Source organism: Myodes glareolus, chromosome 7 (genome assembly GCF_982192425.1).
Source record: "Myodes glareolus chromosome 7, mMyoGla1.1, whole genome shotgun sequence".
NCBI lineage: Eukaryota > Metazoa > Chordata > Mammalia > Rodentia > Cricetidae > Myodes > Myodes glareolus.
The window spans coordinates 75,449,587-75,473,405 of record NC_142032.1 but is presented as its reverse complement, the minus strand read 5'-3'; the positions used below and the strand labels follow the sequence as shown (position 1 = coordinate 75,473,405).

General features: G+C 42.6%; 1 protein-coding gene across 2 annotated transcripts in view; it reads left to right on the top strand.

Annotated features, from left to right (window-relative positions):
• Sec23ip (SEC23 interacting protein) overlaps window positions 1-23,819 on the top strand; it is a 46,419-nt gene that overhangs the window by 11,881 nt on the left and 10,719 nt on the right. For both annotated transcript variants that reach the window (XM_048455118.3, XM_048455117.3), the window contains exons 3-13: window positions 620-830; window positions 2,400-2,593; window positions 5,611-5,700; window positions 8,095-8,215; window positions 10,025-10,114; window positions 10,867-11,008; window positions 12,006-12,214; window positions 13,474-13,592; window positions 14,830-14,982; window positions 16,941-17,036; window positions 20,733-20,930. In XM_048455118.3, the coding sequence (XP_048311075.2) occupies window positions 620-830; window positions 2,400-2,593; window positions 5,611-5,700; window positions 8,095-8,215; window positions 10,025-10,114; window positions 10,867-11,008; window positions 12,006-12,214; window positions 13,474-13,592; window positions 14,830-14,982; window positions 16,941-17,036; window positions 20,733-20,930 (1,623 nt within the window). The remainder of the gene's footprint in view (window positions 1-619; window positions 831-2,399; window positions 2,594-5,610; window positions 5,701-8,094; window positions 8,216-10,024; window positions 10,115-10,866; window positions 11,009-12,005; window positions 12,215-13,473; window positions 13,593-14,829; window positions 14,983-16,940; window positions 17,037-20,732; window positions 20,931-23,819) is intronic.

Genomic DNA, 23,819 nt, shown 5'->3' with positions numbered 1-23,819 from the left:
AGGCCAGACAAAATCCCAGCACTGAGAAGGAGAAGTGGGCACAAAGTTCCCACAAAGTTGGTTCCGCATGCCCAGGAGTAGTTAGTTGGCCAATGCAAAATGAACTCCATTTTTTTTTTTTTTTTAGGAGAAAGAGCATTAAGTTGGGCAATGGGGACTGGGAGGGGCAGGAGAGGGAAATAATATGATAATATATTGTATGAAAATATTTAAAACTAAATTTATTACAAATTTAGAAATTTTCAGGCAGGGGTGCGCACGCTTTTAACCCTAGCACTCAGGAGGCAGAGGCAGGCAAATCTCTGGGAGTTTAAGGCCAGCCTGGTCTACAGAGGGAGTTCCAGGACAGCCAATGCTACACAGAGAAAAACCTTGTCTTGATAAACAAAACAACGAAAATTTTAAAAAATATGGGAAGTGTTTTTGTGGGTGTCGGTTTACCACTAGTGTACTGACGTCTAGTTTACTTTGCAATGTATTTGAGGTTTTATTACACTACTTATGCACTAACTAGTTACCTAGAAATGCTTGTGAGATAATTACTATTGATACCAATTGGATTCTGAAGCAGCTAGAGAATTTCTTTTTTGCACATGTGACGGTTCCCTTGTTCTCTCAGCTCCCTCCATCAGTGCAGTCACCAGCACAGCAGCAGGTACCCGGCAGACATGCAGGACCCCCTGGACAGGGGCCATCTCCTTTTGTGCTTCAGAACCAGTATGAACCTGTTCAGCCTCACTGGTTTTACTGCAAGGAGGTGGAATATAAACAGCTGTGGATGCCTTTCAGCGAGCTTGACTCTTTGAATCTTGAAGAGATCTATAACTCGGGTAAGTACCCACTTGCATTACTCCATCTCATTGGAGGAAGAGAAAAGATGGAGCGTACTTACCCATGGCCTACTTTTTAGAACTGTCGGATTCCTTGGTCTGTGCAGATCTCCAGACCCCACTCTAAGATGGTACTTCTCATTCATATGTATCCTGAGTTATTGAGCAAAGAACTTAAGAAAATAGTTTAGTAGTTTCTTTTGGTAAGCTGGGCACAGTGGCATACACTTCATCCCAGCACCTAGGACAGGCACCTCTCTGTTAGTTTGAGGCCAGCCTGGTCTACATAGTGAAGTGACCCTGTCTTACTGAAACAAAACAACCAAAAAGTTGTTTTAAATCAGGGAAGTATAGTTTGTACATAATCCAAGTTTTAGTTTTCTTACTTCCTTATTCATTTGTAGTTATAGAACATCAACTATTTCCTGTAGACTTTGGAAAAGCTCTGTGAAAAAATTATTCTGAGGTCAGATGAGTTTTGGAAATAATTATTCTCATGTCTACCTCTTGAGAGAGTGCTACATAGGTGTGTCTGAAGACTAAGTCTTACATACAGATACGATTCTTTATCTTTTTTTTTTTTATATTTATTTTTATTATGTATACAGTGTTCTGTCTGTCTGTGTGTCTGCCTGCAGGCCAGAAGAGGGCACCAGGCCTCATTCCAGATGGTTGTGAGCCACCATGTGGTTGTTGGGAATTGAACTCAGGACCTTTGGAAGAGCAGGCAATGCTCTTAACCACTGAGCCATCTCTCCAGCCCCCGATTCTTTATCTTAAAATTATTTGATTATGAGACTTAAATATCAGTCAGTATTCACCTTTTTTCTCCTGGTTTTTCGAGACAGGCTTTCTCTGTGTAACAGTCCTGGCTGTCCTGGAACTCAGTTTGTAGATCAGGCTGGCCTTGGACTCACTGAGATCCGCCTGCCTCTGCCTCCCCAGTGCTGGGATTAAAGGCCACCACTGCCCGACTCAGTCAGTATTCTCTAGCACTATACTTCATAGAACACTGTGGTACATTGATGCTACTGCTTTGTTTTCCTTTTGAAATGGGATCTTACTCAGTTCTGGCTGGCCTCTAACTCACCGTGTTGCAAGAATTAGCCAGGAACTCATAATCTTCCTGACTCCATACTTAAGTACTGAGATTACAGGTGTATGGTAGGCAGTACATATGGTTTGATTAAACAAATCATGAACTATTTCAGTTATTTCATGGTTGTGTTTTTAAAGCTTGCCCTTGCTCTTTCTACTCAAGAAGAGCCATGCTGTATGGTGGCTCACTCCTGTGATCTCCGTACATGGGAGGCGGGAGCAGGAGGACTGCTAGGAGGTTGAGGACAGTCTGGGCTACAGAGTGAGACTCTACCTCAAAAACAAACAAACAAACAAATAAATGTATGTCATAATTTTGAGTAATATGAATTATCTTGTATTTTTAAATAAAATAAGCTTAATTGTCTTTGAGTATTGACTAGTAGCATCATGAATATTATTGTTAATGTTATTTGCATTTTCAAATGTACCTAGTAACATTAGGGGGAAATGTTCTCTGTTGGTTCCTAGTGCAGCCAGATCCTGAAAGTGTGGTTCTCGGCACGGATGGAGGGCGCTATGATGTCTACCTCTATGACCGCATGAGGAAGTCTGTGTATTGGGAAGAGGAGCCAGCTGAAGTGAGACGCTGTACTTGGTTTTACAAGGGGGACACAGATAGCAGATTTATCCCCTACACAGAGGAGTTCAGTGAGAAGCTCGAGGTATGACTGTTTTCCTCTGTGTGCTCCTTTACAAAGCAGGCCCGTGTGCGAGAGGCTGCTGTGACAGCACCACGGTGCAGGTGGCTTTGTTTACAAGCTGGCCTGTCTTGATCCTGGTCACAGAGGGTCTTTAGGTGTCGTCATTCAGGAAGTGCTGCATGTAACAACCCAGTGTCAAGACTGTTGGGGGAGTTGGGGGGGCATCCACGTCTGCTGAGCTGCTCATACTTAGCCTTCACGCAAATTTGGGTAGAAACCAGGCATGGTACCAATTGATTTAATCTTAGTGTTCATGCGTTCAAGGCAGGCTATCATGAGTTTGAGGACTCCTGGGCTAGATAGAGAAACAGTCTACAAAAACAATCTCCTTTTGTACCACGCCAGCACGGTCTGGAACCACGAGTCTCGGTGGAGGGTGTCCAGGTTGAACGAATTCACAGAGCACGAGGTTGAGGTGAAACAGCAGCTCGTTTATTGTTCTGCTGGGGCTAGCTTTTATACCATGGCACCAAATGGGGAGGGGGCTGCGAAGGGACTGTCACCTGACCCAAGGAGGAACTCTTACCTGACCCCAGTAGGGGTCAAGGACTGATCACATGCACTCAACCTTCACCTGACCCCAGTAGGGATCAAGAATGATCATGTGCATCACGTGCACTCAAACTTCCTTATCCAACTCCAGGAGCAGAGTGAAGTTATGTTTTCTTTGCAGATAAGCACCTCAAATGGGTGGGGGCAGGGAAATGTAACTGGGCAGCAATTCCCACACTTTTGGTTTTCCAAACAGGATTTCTCTGAATAGGTTTGGAGCCTGTTTTGAAACTTGCTCTATAGACAAGACTGGCCTCTAACTCACAGAGATCCACCTCCCTCTACCTCCTGAGTGCTGGGATTAAAGGTGTGCCCCATCTCTACTGGGCCAAAAATAATCTCTTAAAGCATAATCTTTGAAGCAGTTTTATGGCACTTATTTATGTGTGTGTGTGCGCTCACTGTGGTGCATGACTGGAAGTCAGAAAACATGCCAGAGTTAGTTCTATTCCTTCGTCTATGTGGGTCCTGGTCTTTAAGTTTGGCAGCAAGTGCCTTTAGCTACTGAGCCTTCTGGATGTCCCTTGAAGTATAATTTTAGTTAGTTGAATAAAGGGAAATGTATAACAGGATGATGATTCCTAGTGCTTAATTTTGAATCTAAACAAACAAATAACTGAAGATATACTATAATTGTACTTTTAGATAGGGTCCTACTGTAGTTGTAATATCCCAAAGTCAGATGTTTAGGTTTACTGGTTTGAAGCTAAAATTACGGTGTTCAAATATGAGAATCTGAAAGCAGAGTAAGCACTTTCTCTTTAGTGATAATATTGTTTGTGGGTGACATAGGCTCTAGGCTGGGGTTGTTATCCAAGTCCTGCCCATCAGCATGAGGCCCAAGCTCCTGCCCAGCTTCCCAAGAAACCGACAGCATTAGTGGAGGCAAAGGAGGAGGGAAGTGAGAGACAGATGCTGCATGTGATTCTCTGTGTCCTGTCTGAGTACCAGGACAAAGAACAGACACGGCTGTCTCTGTAGAAAGCCAGGCGAACCTTTAGAAATACAGTTAGTCCACCACAGGCAGGAGTAGAGAGCGGCTGCGAAAGATTATCTGTGTGAATCAGCAGCGCTCGTGTGCAGCAGAACTAACTGGTCTGGACCATGATAGAGGACACTGTTTATAATGCCAGGAAAACCCCAGAGTTTGTAGGAAAGCCCATAAAAGATACTCCTGAGGGCTAGGGCTTGCAACTGAGTGCAGGAGGTCTGCCTAGGATTCACAGGGCCCCGGATCTGATCTCCAGCATTCTGAGCAGAGAAGATATGCAGAAGCTGGACACTGTGATATGAGCTGCTAGGCCCAGAAATTCAAGATTACTACCCACAAGTGATCTTCTTGGAGGGAAGGTATAAAAAGAGCTTAAAAATTGACTGGGAAGGAAGGTAGTCTTTAATTCTATCAAGAGGCAGGTAGGTGTCTAAGTGAGAGGCCTGCTTGGTCTATATAGCAAGCTTGAGACCCTGTCTCCAAAAAAAAAAAAAAAAATGGGGAGGGCTGTAAAGGTGCCTGAGTGGTTAAGAGCACTGGCTGATCCTACAGAGGACTCAGGGTTGAGTTCCAGCATCCTCATGGCAGCTGATAACTATTGGGAACTCCAGTTCCAGGGCATCTGACACCCTCTTCAGACTTCTGAGGACGCCACGTGTGCACATGGTATACGTACAGACACACAGGCAAAACTCTCACACACATTAAACAAAGTAGCCTCAGGAGTAGAGCTGAATACCGTGTGTGTGTGTGTGTGTGTGTGTGTGTGTGTGTGTGAAAGCATCAAAGTTGTCCTCTCAGAGTCCTTGAGAGATTTAATGTGTTTCCTTCCCCTCTACTCCAAAATACTGTTGAAGTCCTGACCCCCAGTACCCATGACAACTTTGTGAGGAACTAGGTTGTCGCAGATGAAATCAGTTAAGATGAAGTTACTTGAGTGGGGTGGCCCTAGCCCCGTATAGCGAGTGTCTTTGTGTATAATAAACCAGACAGTCATGTTCAGATGGACAGAATGCTGGGGTTTGATAGAGGCTGAATTTGGAGATGGATAGGCTTATATCAAGGAATGGCCTTGATTGTAGCAAGTAAAGGGTGGTTAGGAGGGTGTTCTGTGCAGGTTTCGTGGAGATTGGTGTCCTTGATTTTGGAGTGGTAGCTTCAAGAACTGTGAGACAATAAGTTCATTTTATGCCACTTGATTTGTTCAGCCCTGAGTACTGATACACTCTCTAAACCTCCATTATCTTCCCCCAGTAATGACGAATGTGTGAGAGCAGACCCTGGAGTAGTTTATGTAAGAGGATAGAAAGAATGGTAGCCAATAAGCCAGACCTAGTGTTTGTGCTGCGTCACCAGCGTAATCCTACACCCTCCCCCCCTACGTCTGATGTGGTCAGATTGACTGACTGTGTTATGTGTTGTTTTGTCACTGCAGGCCGAGTACAAAAAAGCTGTAACCACGAATCAGTGGCACCGCAGATTAGAGTTTCCAAGCGGAGAGACCATCGTTATGCACAACCCAAAGGTGAGGCCCTTCCTGAGATGGGGTGGGGGTTGCTCCCTTTAAAGGTTATGCTGCTGTATTTATGATAACATTTCATTTTTTGTGTTTTTGCAGGGATTCCTTTGTAATAAATATATTATTTTTTATTTATTTTATTTATTTTTTTGAGACAGGGTCTTTATGTAACCTTGATGTTCTGGAACTCATTATGCAGAATAGGCAGGCTGGTTTTGAACTCAGAGATCCTTTGCCTTAAAGGCCCAAACCACCATGCCTGGCAAGTGTGTTTTGAAATAATTTAATTATTAATCATGGAAATTCAACTTTTTCTCATCAAGTTTCTGTTTGGTGACATGTTACTGATACTGAGTCTTATCTTAGAAGAAGCTTGGTGAATCATTTTACTTGGTTTGGTGAGTCAGCTCTTTTACAGAGGGCCAGAGAAAACAGTCAGGGCTTTGCAGTCTGCCTGCTCTCTATTGAGCTACCAGCTTTGCTCTTGTATTGTGAGAGCAGCTGGGGCCAACAATTTGTAAACCAATGGGTGTATAGAAATGTTGAGAGAGGGTTTCTCTGTGAAATAGTCCTAGCTATTCTGGAACTCTCTTTGTGGATCAGGCTGACCTCAAACTTACAGAGATTTACCTGCCTCTCTACCTCTTGAGACCTAGATTAAAGACATAGGCCACCATGCTAGCATTACCTCAAGTTTTAAATCCTTTTTCTTTTTGTTTTTAAGTAGTTTTCAGAGAGTCAAAGTTATATGTGGGTTTTTTCCTATTCATTCATTCATTCAATCACTCATTCATTCATTCATGTTTTTTTGTCCCAACTACAGTTTTCCCTTCCTCCTCTTCCCAGTCGCCCTCCCCTCCACAAAAAGGTTTCTCTTCTGTTGCTCTTCAGAAAGGGCAGGCCTCCCGTGGATATCTTCCAGCTGCTGCATGCCAGCTACAGTAAGGCTCCTCTTCTCTTAAGGCTGGACAAGGCAGTCCAGCAGGGAGGAAGAGTCTCAAAAGCAGGCAGCAGGTTCAGAGACAGTCTCTGCTCCCTCTGTTAGGAGTCCCACAAGAAGATCAAGCTATACAACTGTAACATACATCCAGTGGGCCTAGGTTCGTCCCATGTGGGCTCCCTGTTGGTTCAGTCTCTGAGTTCCTGTGAGCCCAGGTAAGTTGATGCTGTGGGTTTTCTTGTGTCCTAGACTCCATTGGCTCCCACAGTCATTCTTCCCCCTCTACCACAGGATTCATCAAGCTACACCTAAGCTTTGGCTGTGGTCTCCGCATCTGTTTCCAGCAGTTGTTTTGGGCCAGGCATCATTCTCTGAATATAGTAGAATATCATTAGGAATAATTTCTTTTCATTAGGAAAAAAATCATTGACTTTGTCATGTTTGTTTCTATTCTGTCTCTGGACTGTTCAGGCCCCCAGGGGTTATCTCCTTCTCATGGTATGCGTCTCAGGCCCCCAGGGGTTATCTCCTTCTCATGGGATGCGTCTCAGGCCCCCAGGGGTTATCTCCTTCTCATGGGATGCGTCTCAAGCTGGGCTAGTCATTAGTTGATCACTCTTATAATTTCTGTGCCACCTTTACCCCCTGCATATCTTGTAGGCAGGACAAATTGTAGATCGAAGGTTTTGTGACTGGGTTGGTGTCTCACTTCCTCTACTGGAAGTCTTGCCTGGCTATAGGAGATGGCCGGTTCAGGCTCCATATGCCCCATTTATAGGAGTCTTAGCTAGGATCACCCTCACAGATTCCTGGAAGTATCAATTGCACTAGGTTTCTAGCTTACCCCAGAGATGCCCCAGGTTCCAGTTGTCTCTCTCAGTACTCTCTCTTCTTCCTCTCCACACCTGATTCTTCCAGTTCCATCCCCACCCCCTTATCCAGACCCCTACCCCCATCCAGCGATGATGTCCATTTTATTAAATCTTATATCTATGTGCATGTACGTACATATGCATTCACACATTTTTAACCCCTTCCCATTCTTGTGGTGCTGAGAAACTCAGGAAAAAAAATCAATATGTATTCCAGCATAAGTATTGCAAGTAATTATATGCTTAGTTTTGGTAGTTAATGGTAGCTGGACCTTTACAGAATTTGCTTGGGGAACAGTTCTACTTCATTTATAACCAGCTGTACTGTGAAGCACAGGATTATTAAACATATTAGTTTGAAGCAGGCTTAGTGGTACATGCCTGCAACCCCAGCATATGGGAGGCAGAGGCAGGAGGATGGCTGCAGGTTCTGGTCTAACTTTGTCTAGGTAACAAGTTCCAGGCCAATCAGGGGATGTGTAGACCCCCATCTTGAGAACCAATGAAACAACACTCCCGCCAGTATTACTTAACTTATTGTGGGAAATAATTTTGCTAATGGCCTTGTCATAATCTTGTATCTTGAAGGTTATTGTCCAGTTCCAGCCTTCTTCAGTGCCAGATGAGTGGGGGACAACACAGGATGGACAGACGAGGCCCAGGGTTGTAAAGCGTGGGATTGATGACAGTCTTGATGAAATTCCTGATGGTATGTCTAGTTCGCTTAAGGAGAAAGATCTGTTTGGGCTGCTCTGTTAGTGTCACCATTCACTATGAAGGAAAGAGGCCATTGCTAGAATTACTGCCAGAGTGCTCAGAATCCAGCCATATATGTTGGCCATACGTCTGTCTTTTTTCTTATTGTTCCTTGTTTAATTTTAGATTTATTTATTTTTATAAGTATGAGTGTTTTGCCTGCATATATGTTCATGTACCATGTGTGTGCCTGGTGCCAACAGAGGTCAGAAGAAGGATTGGTTCCTCTGGGAGTCAGGGTTGGTTGTGAGCCATGTTGTGGGTGTTGAGAACCAAACTTGGGTCCTCAGCCAGAATGACAAGCACTTTGAACCACCGAGCTATCAGCCCTACATTTCTGTCTTTTTGTTTTGAGACAAGGTCTTACTGTGTATTCCTGGAATTCGGAGCTCTACCTGCCTCTGTCTCCTGAGTGCTGTGACTGAAGGTGTGAACCGCAATGTTCAGCTCATTTTTATCTTTATACGAAAAGGTTTTGAATTATTTATGGGGGCTTGTTTTCAGTTTCAGAGGATTAGTCCATTATGATGGGGAACATGGCATCAGGTAGGCAGGCAGGTGTGGGGCTGGAGAAATAGCTGAGAACTTTAGATCCTGTTCCAAAGGCAAAGAGAATGACTGCATTTGGTGGGTGCTTTTGAAACCTCAGAGCCCACTCTCAGTGATACCCCTAACCCCAAAGCCACACCTCCCATTCCTTCCCAAAAAGATTTCCACTTCCTAGTGACTAAGCATTTAAATATATGCGCTTATGATGGCCATTCTCATTCAAACCATTCTAGAGGTTTTTGTTTTGTTGTGTTTGGAGACAGGGTCACAATGTATAGCCCCAATAGGCTTTGAACGGGTTGTATGGACTAAGCAAGCCTCCAACTCAGAGATCCACCTGCTTCTACCTCCAGAGTGATGGGACCGGAGGTGTGTAGGACCATGCTTGGCCCTCCTAGAATATTTTTGAATTAAGGAGAAGGACTTTGGGAACAAAGATTTAATTTAAAGTTTTATGTTGGCAGAGTGCTGTCCATGTTGGACTTAATGCTCTGGGGAAGTATTTTACTTTTTATTTTTTGTAGGTCTTATTTTTTTTTATTTTTTTGAGACAGGGTTTCTCTGTATAAGACCCATGGCTGGAACTCACTTTATAGACCAGGGTGGTCTCAGACTCACAGAGATCCATCTGCCTCTGCCTCCCGGGTGCTGGGATTAAAGGTGCATGCTGCCAGACCAGCAAAGTTTTTTTTGGTTTGTTTGACTGAGCTCAGGGCCATGTTCATGTGCACACTTTATGTTCCTGAGCCACACCTTCATCCCATTCCTGTGGGATTCTGAAAAGATCACACAATATGGTGGGTCCATGTGTTTGTGAAGAACAGCTTGTTTTCCTTAACCTCACCATTTAGTTTGCCATTATTTGCCCAGGTAGACGTGATATTCTAATTTGACACAGGCCAATAAGGAATATCTTATTGGAAGGGTAATGGATTTCTTTGCCTAGGTTTTTTTGTTTTTGTTTTCGTTTGTTTTGTTTTTCAAGACAGGATTTCTTTGTGTAGTCCTGGCTGTTCTGGAACTCTCTCTGTAGACCATACTGGCCTCAAACTCAACAGAGATCTGCCTGCCTCTGTCCCTGAAATCGTTGACTAGCTTATGATAAAAGGGGTATCAAGAATTTAGCAATTTAATTAACAATACCAAATTCTCAGTTTGTGTGTGTGTGTGTGTGTGTGTGTGGTGATTTTTATTATTTGTTTATTTTTACTAGGGGAAATGCCTCAAGTTGACCATTTGGTGTTCATGGTGCATGGCATTGGACCTGTGTGTGACTTGCGCTTTAGGAGCATTATTGAATGTGGTAAGTGCAAGTCACATTTCATTTCATAGAAGAAGCAGTACTGATAGAAGGGCTCTTTAGTATACATTTTTATGATGTTCCTAGCTGTGTACGTGTGGCTGAGGAGACTTCTGTGGTTAGTAGGAAGTATGAATTTGTGTTTGATCTGCTCTTATGGCTTACAATCCTAGATTCTGAATAATTAGAAAGAACCATGAGAATATCTCACCGTTTTGGTAGACAGCCTTCCAGCCTGAGCAGCAGCTGCAGCATGGAGCTCCTGTGCCCCCAGCTGACACTTAGGGAGTCCTCTGAGACGCTGTTTAAGGACATGCAGATGACCAGCCTTCTCAGTTGGGCTGGGAATGTGAAGACAGGTCTGTTGTAATAGTTTGCGTTTACTGGCTACTTGGTGTTGCATGTGTGTGCCCCTCACACATGCACCTCTGGGTGTGGGTGTGCCACTGTTACCTCCAGCGTAGGTGAGGAAAGGCCTTGGCTGAGGTAGGTGCTCTGCTGCCACAGTTGGTTGTTCTGGAACCTGATGCTGAGGAGGGAATTGGATTCCAATCTTTTGGCCTTTAGGCCTCAAAAATATTGAAAATTAAAAAGAACTTTCTAGCAGTTGGGCGTTTGTTCATTTACTATTTTGTCATCATTTAAAAAGTATATATCTTTATGTTATTAAAATGACAGCACATTTCAGTTTATTTATTAGCTACCAAGGTAAAATAATATTTTTTTTCTTTCTTTTTTTTTTTTTTTTTTTTTAGTGGATGACTTTAGGGTGGTTTCTCTCAAGTTGCTGCAGACACACTTCAAGAAATCTGTTGAGGAAGGGAAAGTCAGCAGAGTGGAGTTCCTTCCGGTCCATTGGCATAGTGCTCTGGGTGGGCATGCCACGGGCGTTGACAGGTTTGCAGGGTTTGATACTGTGTTTTTAAGAGTAGCTAAAATTAGAGGCACAAATTTAAACTATAATGCAAACTGGCTTATTCTAGCTTGAGCAAATAAGTCTCTTTATGTGAATGACATCTTGCTCTGACGTGATGAAATGCTGGGTGTGCTATAAATATCTGCCTGTTCTCTGTGTCTCTTGTGGGTTTGTTCTCATTGTAGACATCTAAGAGGATCTAGGAAAGTTTAGACAGTTTATTTTTGGTGCTGGAAAATAGAGTCGGAGTCCCAGGTGTGGTGAACACACCTGGCTCTGCAGCTGGCTTTAAAACACCCTCTGACCTGCTGTGGTTGGGTGGGGCCTGCCGTGAATGCTCAGCAGCATCCTTGTCTAGTTAACAACCACATGGGTCTCCTTTACCAGGTGATGTCCCCCATGGGGCAAAAAAGCCACCTGTTTGGGATTTGGATTGTTAGTCTCTTGGGGGGGGGGCATTTAACATCCTTGGTGCCTTATGGGTGAGTAGCACTCACCGGCGCTGTGACAGAAGCTCCCATTGCAGAGCCACAGGTCCAGGTAATGTTTATGCTGCCACATGTGGCTAGTAAAATGGTTCCAGTTAGTGGTCACTGTGGTGTGTTTGGGCTCAGGCTTTAACAAAGCTAACCCTGTGGACAGTGTTCTGGCCACACTGGATTGTGCTGTGAGCTGCTTGCTTCCTCATTGAATGCTGAGAGTTTTTGTTTCAGGTAATTCCTTCCATAGTCTCACTGTGACAGCCTCTTGGCTCTGCCAGCCACAATTTTTGTCAGGCATCCAGATTTCATTTAGTTAAAAGAAAATGGACAGTAGGGCTTTTCTATGTCAAAGTTGGCCTGTGTCAGTTACAAGTTCATTGTGCTAGTTAATCTCTCCTTTATACTTTTTTTTTTTTTAAATAAAAATCTAAACTGTTAAAAATCCAGAGGTTGAAGGTAAATACTGACAGTAACTTTGTTTTTTCTTTTACGACAGGAATATCAAGAAAATCACTTTGCCAAGTATTGGTCGGTTTCGGCACTTCACTAATGACACGCTGCTAGATGTTTTGTTTTACAACAGCCCTACCTACTGTCAGTCAATTGTGCAGAAAGTGGGAGTGGAGATAAACCGCTTATACTCTCTCTTTTTGAGTCGGAACCCAAACTTCAAAGGAAAGGTCTCTGTTGCTGGTCACAGTTTAGGTAAAGCTGTCACATAATTTCAGATGTGCTAGTTTAGTTTGCTAGTCATTGCTTTCTGTTTGTCTGCCTGCAAAAATAGGGAGCTTGAGTTTGTGAATAAAAACCGGATGTTCTGTGTTGAGATTGCCTTTGTTCTTCATGTCCAGGAGCGGAGGAAGGCTGTGCATTTTCGTTGTTGTTGTTTTCAGGTTCTATTTTATTTATCTGTGTGTGTGTGTGTGTGAGTCTGTTGAATGTATGCCGTGTTTATGTGGGTGACCTTGGCGGTCAGAAGAGGGTGTCTCATCCCTGGAGCTGGAGGGAAAGGTGCTTGTGTAACTTGCTGGATGTGTGTGCTAGGAACCAAGTTTAGATCCTCTGGAAGAACAGGATGCACTCAACCACGGAGCCATCTCTCTAGCTGTTAGACAGTGTTGTTTTGTTCTTAGATAGAACAGGAATATTACTAGAACTTTAGGAAAAAATGTGTAGGTAAAGCTGCCCCGTGTAATTTCAGATTTGATTGTTGGTTTGTTCAGAAGTTGCTCTGTGTCTTTCTGGCTGCCAAACTTAGGGCATATATGAGTCATACATACACATGTACATGCATGGGTGTGTGTACTTATGTGTACTACAGCACCTGTGTGGAGGTCAGAGAACAACTTTGTAGAGTCATTTCTCTTCTGCCTTAGTTTGTTTTCTGTTGCTTTGATAAACACCATGATCAAAAGCAACTTGGCAGAGAGGGGAAATTTTATTTCAGCTTACAGTTGTAGTTGATCATGACGGGAAGTCAGGGAGGGCTTCCTGAGTGCACAAGAACCTGGAAACAGGAACTGAAGCAGAGACCATGGAGTAATGCCGCTTACTGGCTTGCTCCTCCTGGCCTACACAATATATCCCCGGATCACCTGCTCAAAGGTGGCACCACCCAGAGCAGGATGGGTCTTTCTGCTTGAATCAGTGCCAGTCAGATAGGGTGTTTTCTTGGTTGAGGTTTCCTGTTTTCTGATGACTCTAGCTCCTGGCAGGTGAATAGAAATCTAAGAACCAATACAAATGGGCTCTGGAGACCAAATTCAGGTTGCTAAGCTTGCATGTGACAAATACTTTGACTGGCTGAGCCATCATGCTGGTTCTGATTATTAGATTTTAATCAGCTGCTCATCTTTGTATGACTTCTGCTAGAGACTGAAAAATAAAACAGGAGGATTTATTTAGTGTTGAAAAATACGTGGGGTAGTTAACTTTGTTATAAAGCTAATATATCTTTTCCTTAGGTTCTCTGATACTGTTTGACATCTTGTCTAATCAAAAAGATATGAGTGTCTCTAAGTCTCCGGGGTCTATGACTGTTGCTAATGGAGTTATGAAACAGCCAGATTTTCAGGAAAAGCAGGTAAATTTATCGTTACCCTGTTGGCGTTGAGATTTAGAGCTAGACCTGAGCTGTTCCCCAAAACCTGTACTGTTTCCTCTAATTGTTTTTAATTGTCAAAGTGCATTGAGGCTCAGAAGTACAGTAGAAAAGTTGGGCCACACACCTGTAATCCTGACTGAAGCATGATTAATAAAAACTCAGAGAAATTGGGGTTCAACCTGAAGATCCGAAAAGCAAAGCAGCCAGCCACTGGCTCTTACCAGTCCAAAATGGCAATCCTGCCTACAGGAATCTCAGAATGAGACTGTGTTTGAGAGCTGTTTCCTTCCGTTTTATAATCATTTCTAGGACTGGGATTAAAAGCATGTACTGCCCGGTTTTTATGGCAGACTAGTGTGTCTACTGGGATTAAAGGTGTGTGTTACCATTACCTGGTCTGTAAGGCTGACCAGTGGGGCTGTTTTACTCTCAGATCTTCAGGCAGGCTTTATTAATTAAAATACAATTGAAATGCCCTACATCTGACTGTTTTTGGAGGCTAAGATGGGAAGATGATGAGTTCAAAGCCAGTCTGGGTAGCACAGTGAGACGCCGTCTCTAAAAATAGGAGTTTCTCGTTCATTTTCCTCATGGATTATAAAGTAAATGTGAAGGCTTAGAATTGTAAAAGCTAAACTATTATCATTATTTATTTGTTTGATTTTTCAAGACAAGGTTTCTCTGTGTAACATCCCTAACTGTCTTGGAGCTCTCTCTCGCTCTCTCTCTCTCTCTCAACAAAACCAAAGTTTACTGAGACTAATGTCCATGTGTGTATAAATTCACTGCTTTAAAGGCTGGTACAATGTTTGCTTGCAAGAACATCAGTTTCCTAGTACTTAACATTTCTCTACCAAACTTGGAAAATGGGCCACAGACATGGTCTAATAAGGTGGGGGAAAATAACTGGAGAAGGTGTGGAGCTCTCTTTTGTAGACCAGGCTGGTCTCCAACTTAGAGACCTGCCTGCCTCTGCCTCCCGAGTGCTGGGATCAAAGGTGTGTGCCACCGCCACCCGGTTTTAAAGTAAATTATTACAGAAAGTAGAAGCATGAGTGATTTACTGAACAAATATTCCTTAAAATCCCGGTGAAGATGGCAAAGTGCTAAAGTTTAGCTGATTTGTAGAGCAAAACCGTTTTAGATTTCTGTAGATCAGGAGACATTTTATGTAAGTTTTTTTCTGAGCTTTGTAATATTTTCCTCTTTTTTTAAGGTACCCGAAGAGCCAAAGCTGATGTCAGAAGAATCCTGTGGACTTGATGTTGAAAATGAAGAACCTCTGACTTTGCATGGAACCCTGGAAGCACTCAGCCTCTTTGATTACATTAGCACTTTTGAGAAGGAAAAGATGGATATGGAATCTTTGGTACTGCCAATAACCTGGTTCATTTTGTTTAAGCTTGAAAGCGGAAGAATGATGAAGCACTCTTACATCAGAGTTTATTCCACATAAGCCAGAAAGTTAATGTTTCAAAAACAGAAAAGGGGGCTGGGGAGAGAGACAGCTCAGAGGTTAAGAACACTTGCTGCTCTTGCAGAGGACTGAGGTTTGGTTTCCAGCACCCACAATGTGGCTCACAAGAGTGTGTAACTCCTTTCCAGGATCCAGTGCCTTCTTCTGGCTGCTGTGGGCACCCATATACACCAAAGGAATACATGTGTACACATAAAATAAATACAGCAGTTTTTTTGTTTGTTTTATTTTTGTTTTTCAAATCAGAGTTTCTCTGTGTAGCTCTGGCTTACCCTTAACTCATTTTGTAGACCAGGCTGGCCTTGAACTCACAGGGATCTGCCTGCCTCTGTCTCCTGAATGCTGAAATTAAAAGCATGTGCCTGGCTCTAAATACAGCTTTTTTAAAATTTGAGGAAAAAAAATTAAATGTGTAGCTTTTTTTATTTTTTTGTTTGTTGTTTTGAGGCAGGGTTTCTCTGTATAACAACTCTGGCTGTCCTGGAACTTGCATTGTAGACCAGGCTGGCCTTGAACTCAGATATCTGCCTGCCTCTGCCTCCTGGGTGCTGGGCTTAAAGGTGTGCATGAGACAAAACCCAGAAATCATACATGGATAAGAATTTCAAAGTAGTAAACAACATGACAATACGTAATGGACAGAGATGGATTAGAAAAGCACCTGGACACTGACACAGGCGGCTTTTATGGTCAGAGTTTATACAGAATTCTGTGTATATAAGGAAGCAGCAGGCAAATGAGGCATTGGAAACAGGAGCATGATTTACAGGAAATAACAGGTGACCTTGTTCCTTGGGAGAACAAGTACAGAATGCTCACTAAGAGTAAGGCGATACTGGTTTTAACCCATCTTGGTAACAGTCTGTGTGGCAGGAGGAGGGGAGCTGACACTATTGTGCTCTGGTTGCTGAGAGTGTAAATGGGCACAGTCTCTGCAGAGCTTCCTAATGTCTTCAAAACTAAGATGTGTGCCCTTTGCCCTGCCGGCTTTACTGCTATAAATGTTTTCTGTAAAGAAACCTCTGGGAATACCTGTAGGGTGTTCACTGAAGTTTTCTGTAGCGTGGACCTTAGCAGCCACAGTGTACACTGACGGGGTGGAGTGGCGTCATTTGTCAGCCCTGCAGCAGGACTCGCTGTGCTCGGGTGGCAGATACTGTCATCCATCTTGACCTGTCAGGTGCTTGGATGGAAAGAGGAAAGCTCGAGGTCGACACACACTGAAGAGCTTGTTGCTGTTGTGTGCACGTGAGAGATTTCTAAAGAGGCAGAGTGCTACAGTTACCACTGAAGGAACTGGGTGCTTGGGACCAGAGTGGACAGGAAAGGTCTGAGGGGAGAGCTTCAGTATGTTAGCAGTATAACTTCAGAGTTTTGCATGACATATTATATTTTCTATTAAAAAAATAGAATTTTTAATAGAGAGGCTAATTAAAAAAAATTTTTAAGCCAGGTGGTGTTGGTGCATGCTTTTAATCCCAACACTTGGGAGGCAGAGACAGGTGGATCTCTGTGAGTTCAAGAGTAAGGTCTAGGATAGCCAGGGCTACACAGAGAAACCCTGTCTTGAAAAGCCAACAAAAAAACATTTAAAAAAAAACCCCCAAAACAAAAAAACTAGTACTAGGTACTGAAGCCAAGGCTTCACCCATGCTAGACAAGTGCCCTACCTACTGAGATTGAATTTTAAAGCTTAAAATAATCTATTTCAAGCAAAAAGCCCTAGCTATTTTGAAGGTTGACTGACTTTTTGGTTGGTTTAGTTAATTCTTGTAGTAGTCTTTGTATCCCATTTTCAGCTTATCTGTCTCTAGATTGATTAATTAATATGCTTTTGCTTGTCTTTAAAGCTTATGTGTACAGTTGATGACCTGAAGGAGATGGGGATTCCCCTTGGGCCCAGGAAGAAGATAGCCAATTTTGTAAAACTTAAAGCAGCCAAACTGGTAAGGTTCATTTCTGTCCTCAAGAAAATTAACACGTTTTGTAACCTACCCTTTTCATTTATTTGTTCTATTTTTTAAGCCAAGGTCTCACACTGTAGCCCAGGCTAGCCTAGAACTCACATATAGATCATCCTTTTGCTTCAGACTCCCAGCACTGGGGTTGGAGGTGTGAGCCATTATGCTTCACTCTCATTCTTATCTTAGAAGCTTGCAGTACCCCTTTGGTTGACAAACTAGTTTATTTCCACCGGGAACACAAAATGGAAGCCCAGGCTCCAGAGTCCGTTGGCACTGGGTTTATATCCACATTGCAGTGACTGAACAACTTGGTGTTCCAGGGACAGAGGGTTCCCTGGAAAAAGGGCTTTTCATTTTTGCTAGTTTATTTAAAAATTCTTTAAAAGATTTATTCTATGTGGGTGACTGATTTATCTGCATATATGCATGAGCACTCTGTGCGTGCCTGGTGCTCATGGAAGTCAGAGGAGGGTGTTGGCCTGCCTGGTGAGAAGGAGTACTAAAGACAAAACAGAAAAGGCCTTGCAAATCCTCAATTGAGACAAATATCCATTACCTTGTTCCCCCGTAGACTGAATCACATTTTACCTTCATAGCAGTAAGTTCCATTATTCAGGGTCTGAGGAACATGGCTGGGGCACCTTCTTAGGCCAGGGTCCAGTTATAGTATGCAGAGAGGAGGCCAAAGCTGGAGGCTGTGGCGGGAACTGTAAAAGAAGTAGTTGGAATTTTTCAGTTGCTGAGAAAGATGATAATGCTATGAATTTGGGATGGAATGAGAGCAACTCCCAAGGATTTTAGATAAAGCAAACTATTTGATTAGCTTTTGGGAAAAGCTGTGAGATTATCAGGTGTTCCTTGCCCTGCATGTTAAATAAACCATTCTCTATTTTCAGTTCACAACATTCTCTTCATCTCTTTGGCATCTCCTAGCAGTCTGTGGGCGGATCCCCAGAAGTTCCTCTCCACATATGATCTTATCCAAAAGAGAATGAGGTGCTATCACTCTGATGAGCATGGTGTTCCCACACACGTTGTTCCAGGAGTGTGCTGGGGTGATTCTGTATGTAGGCACAGTCAATTGTCTACACACAGTAGTGAGGCCAAGCCATGGGCAAGACAGACAAGGATCCAGGAGTGACATCTTCAGGGTCTCTGTATCATGTCCTTAATTTTTTTCCTGTATGAAAAGATTAAAAAGTCGAAAAGTTCTTTGAAAAACTCCTAGGAGGGTCCTGTTTATAGATTACAATGCCTTAGATATATAAGCTATTGCATTTTAAGCATGCTTGGAAAGGACTAAAGATCTATAGAATAATTTCACTTTTTAAATTAAATGTAGTTGCTTTCAGATGAACCATGAACCTTTGTCAGCCACTTTGCATTGATTGCTTTGTATTGTTCACAGGTAACTTGTTGACAGATGAAGATAATACGTTCTATGTCTTGGTGACTTACTGTTACTGAAATAATGGGACTAAAATTAGCCCGTGTCTGTACTGCTGGGGTTATATTTAGGAAGTGGTTCCCTGTGCCGATGCGTTCAAGTGTACTTCCCACTTTTTTTTCTATTAGGTTCAATGTGGCTGGTTTTATGTTGAGGTCTTTGATCCATTTGGACTTGAGTTTTGTGCATGGTGATAGATAATGGGTCTGTTTTCATTTTTCTACATGTTGATATCCAGTTATGCCAGCACCACTTGTTAAATATGCTTTCTTTTTTTCATTTGGTATATTTTGCTTCCTTGTCAAAAATCAGGTGTTCGAAGATATGTGGATTGATATCCAGGTCTTCTATTTGGTTCCATTGGTCCTCCTGTCTGTTCTTATGCCAATACCAGGCTGTTTTCAGTACTGTAGCTCTGTAGTAGAGATTGAAGTCAAGGATTGTGATGCCTCCAGAAGTTCTTTTATTGTACAGGATTGTTTTGGCTATCCTGGGTTTCTTGCTTTTCCATATGTAGTTAAGTACCCTACTTTCGAGGTCTTTGAATTTTTCTGGAATTTTGATGGGCATTGCATTGAATCTGTTTATATAGTTTCTTTAAGTTGCTCTCTTAGCATCTAGAATATTAAGTTCTATGGATATAGTGAAAGGGTAATACTGGACAAGAAAGCAAATTGTAACTGGAAGAATTGAAAATTTTAGAATTTAAGTTTCATATTGTGCTACCTCATACAGACAAGGAGTGAGCTAACCAAGCTGTCCAAAATACCAGTGGTGGAGTCTGTTACCTGAGCTGGCTAACTGAGTTTTCTTTGATTTGTATTGTCCTTCATATTAACCAGATAGATTACTTTCCTGTGTTCATAGTATTTTGGAATTAATCAATAGAAAAGAACAGTTTGGTCAGCTATTTTGTTAAGCTGCTGTGAAACAGAAACTAATTTAATCCTTCCCAGTCTAGGGAGCAAGGGGCTCTGCCTCTGTGGATAAAGAGGTCCACTTGGCAAGTGTGTGCCTTCTCTTGACAGTGTGTGCAGTCAGGGTGTGCTTACCCGCCTTTGGGCATGGGCTTTACCTCATTAGCAATAGCATTGCTTATATATTTTCCCCGTTGCTTTTGCTGTTTGCTGGTGGAAATGTATAACTCTTGAGGTATTCTGGGCAGTGAAGTTTGACAGCTAAGCCCATGTGTAGTCAGCACCTAGAAGCAGAATGTGTCTGTCTCAGCGCCACTGCGCTGCTTACTGACTACTGTCTCTCGGCCATCACCACTGCGATTTCTTTTTTTGTTTGTTTGTTTGTTTTTCGAGACAGGGTTTCTCTGTGTAGCCCTGGCTGTCCTGGAACACGCTCTGTAGAGCAGGCTGGCCTCAAACTCACAGAGATTAGCCTGTCTCTGCCTCCTGAGTGATGGGATTAATCACCGCCTGGCATGATTTCTTTTTTAACAGAAATGTTTCTGTCTAGACAGTCAGAGTAGAGTAAGTAGAATGTACTGTTTTGTGTCTGCCTTCCCATATTTAATAATTTTGAGATTCATGTAAGTTAGCCAATATTAGATTGAATTTTAGCTATTTTGCTATATTTTATCTTTTGTAATTTGTATTTTTCTGAGGATTATACAGTTTATTATAACAATCATGGCATGTCTTTCCTGATGATAGTATGTGTCTTTAAGAAGTGCATTTTCTTGGGAGTCTTGAGAGATTGCCTTGCAGCTAAGAGAGCTTGGCTGCTCTTGTAGAAGGAACCAGAGTTTAGGATCCCAGCATCCGCATGGCAGCTGCAACTTCCTATTGCTCCAGCTCCAAGGGATGCAGTGCCCTTCTCAAGCCTCCATGGGAACCAACACACATGTGGCGTTCACTCACACAGCGACACATACACAGATGCACATATCAAAGCTAATACATTTTTTGTTTTTTCTTTTTGAGACAGAATTTCTCTGTGTATCTTTGGCTGTCCTGGAACTCACTCTGTAGAGCAGGCTGGCTCAAATTCAGACAGAGATCTGCCTGCCTCTGTCTCCCTAGTGCTAGGATTAGAGGTGTGCACCACTATGCCCAGCTCAAAAAACAAATATTTTTTAACAAGTAGCTTTTCCCAGTAGCCCCAGTGTTGTTACTCTGCCTGAATTACTAAGAACTCCTTAATTGCATGACAGCATATCTTACAGTGATAGCTATGAACTGGCTGTTCCTCAAGACTGTCTTAACTGTTCTGTTCCACAGGAGCAGAGGAAAGCAGCGTCAGAAAAGAAGGCAGCGATGGCTGCTGTGACGAAAGGACAAGATGACAGTGTCCTGAAAACTAAGGAGATGACTCTTCCTTCTTCAGAAAACAATGAGTCAAAGAGGAAACTGTCGGTTGGGGCATGTGTGTCTTCTGTGCAAGTTGAGTATGAGTCTTTTGACGTTGGCACGGGACAGGTGAGTGTGTGCTGACAGCTAACCGTTTAAGGTTTTGTTTTGTTTTTTTTTTCTTGAGGCAGGGTTTCTCTGTGTAACAGTACTGACTGTCCTGTAACTCACTCTGTAGACCATGCTGGCCTCAAACTCATAGAGATCCTACTGCTTCTGCCTCCTGGGTTCTGGGATTAAAGGTGTGAGCCACTACTGCCCAGCCAGATTGTATTTTAAAAATTGATTATTGCCTGTATTTTTTATTGTGTGTGTATGCATGTCATGACACTCAATATGGATGTCAGAGGACAACCTGTAGGGTTAGTTCTCTCCTATCGTGTGTGACCTGGGGCTCACACTCAGGGCTCTTGATTAGTATCAAGTACTTTTACTCTTGCTAAGCCGTCCTGCTGGCTTCAGATTATATTACTAAGATGTCTTTGTTGCCAGGTGTGGTGGAGCAGGTCTTTAGAAGCCGGTGGTTCACTGTGAGTTCAAGGCCAGTTTGGTCTATGCAATGAGTTCCAGGCCAGCCAGGGCCCTCTAATGAGAGGCTGGCTTTACAGGTGGTTGTAATGTTTCTGAACCTTGAAGGCCAACCCTTTTTTATCTCTTCTCAGGTTCTCCTTGTTTGTCAGCCGACTTTATTGTCCTGCATTAATAGATGCTTCACTTCAACTGTCCATTTTCACCTCTTCACACTGTCTTCTCTCCTGCAGCTTTGTCCTAGCCTCCCAACCCTTCACAATAGGTGAGGGCTGCTGGTCAGGCTTTCTGATAACAGCCTCTGTGAGCTTGGTTATCTCTTCACTGGTTGTTTCTAAGTAAAGCCACATTCTGAGTTACAGGAGATTAGACTCCAGCACGTTTTTTTGGGGGTGGGGTACACAATTGAGCACATATGGAACGTATAGTTTGTTTCTGGCTTTAAACCCCATTAATAAAGCAGTCCAGTGATCAATATTTTAAGCCTTTTTTTTGTGGTTGTTTGTTTTTATGCATACAGCTTGTCTGGTAATGTACACATGAAAATTCTCAGTTACTGCCGCTTGTACAAAGTGCCAGTCTTCCTGGCAGTTGGGGCTTGCATTGGACCTTCTAGTGTACTGTTAGCGGTCTTCTTTTGTCTTTCTTTTTATTATTTTAAAAGATTTATTTTACTTATGTATATGGGTGTTTTGTATGCATGTATGTCTGTGTACTATGTGCAGTACCCTCAGAGACCAGAAGTCAGTGCCAGATCCCCTGGAACTGGAGTTACAGATGGTTGTGAGCCACCATGTGGGTTCTGGAAATAGAACCTGGATCTCGCCAGAACAGGTGTTCTTAACTACAGAGCCATCTTTCCAGCCCCTATTCTTTTTTCTTTCTTTTTTTTTTTTCCAGTGTTAAAATGAAAACTGGTGCTTTGCACATTAATGACAGGTGAATGACACTCTCCAGGCCCTTTTCCCTCTAAAATGTGTTTATAGGGTCACCTTCACAGTGCCTTTGTTTGTTTGTTTTTAGATTTATTTATTTATTTGATGTGTATGAATATTTTTCCTGCTTGTGTGAATGAGTTTCATTTTTGTGCCTGGTGTCCTTGGAGTTCAGAAGAGAGTTTTGGATTCTCTGGAAGTGGAATTACAGGTGCCTGTGAGCTGCCACGTGAGTGCTGGGAACCAAACTCAGGACTTTTGCAAGAACATCAAATGTTCTTAACTGTTAAGCCACCTCTCTAGCCTCTAAGATCTCTTTTCTAACTTTCTTCTAAAAGAATTCTTTTTTTCAAGTCAGGGTTTCTCTATGTAGCCCTGGCTGTTCTGGAACTCACTCTGTAGACCAGGCTGGCCTCTAACTCTGAGATCTGCCTGCCTCTGCCTCCCAAGTGCTAGGGTTAAGGGCATGAGCCACCACTGCCCAGCTAAGAAATAATTTTTTAAACATAAAAATTGAGTTGCTTTTTCTTTTTGTATTTCGTTTATGTTTCTGATGACCTTACAGGGAAAATGGCAACATGGTATCACACTTTATTTATTGAACACTTTTTTAATGCATTGTGTGTTTGTGTGTGGAGTTTGGAGGACAACCTTGGATAGGATATTCAGGAACAATGGTTGCTTTCTTTGAGACAGGATCTCTTCTTGATCTGTCAGTCACCGATTTGGCTAGACTGGCTGGCCGGCAAGCTTCCTGTCTCAGCCTCCCAACACTGGGATTTCAAGACTGCACCACCACGTTTGGCATCTCCATGTGGCTTTAGGGATCAGAAGCAGATGCTTTCCTTATCCAGCCACCCTCAAGCATCACTTGTGCTTCTTAAGACATTTTTTTTCTATTACTAAGTATCGCTTTTATCTGATTTCTATTGAATTACATGTCTCTTTATACAAATTCTCCAGACTATAATGGCAATATATGCCTGTAATCTCTGCACTTTAAAGGCTACCACAGCAAAAGGTTGTATACTCCAGGCCAGCCTGGGCTACATAGCACTTTAAGGTTAGCTCGAGCTACACAGCAAGAACTTACCTTAAGAAAAGAAAAGAATAGAAAAAAAAAAAGAAATCTTGAAATATTAAGGCTGTTAGCTTCTTGTCATGGGAGTTGTAAATACTTATTTTATACACTGATTTTTCTTTTAGCTTTGTTTTTTTCCTCGTGGTGGAGCAAAACTTGAATTTTATTTTATTTATTATTTTTTTTTTTTTTTTGAGGCTGGATTTCTTTGTGTAGTCCTGGCTGTCCTGGGACTCACTCTGTAGACCAGGCTGGCCTCAAACTCAGAGATCTGCCTTCCAAGTGCTGGGGTTAAATGCTTGTGCCACCACTGTCCAGCTTTAAAAAATGTTGAATTTTCAGAGATAAAGGATATGTAAGGATATGAAGTTTGGTTTTTAGGAGGGCAGCCTAGTAGTGTTTGTAGAAAGACTT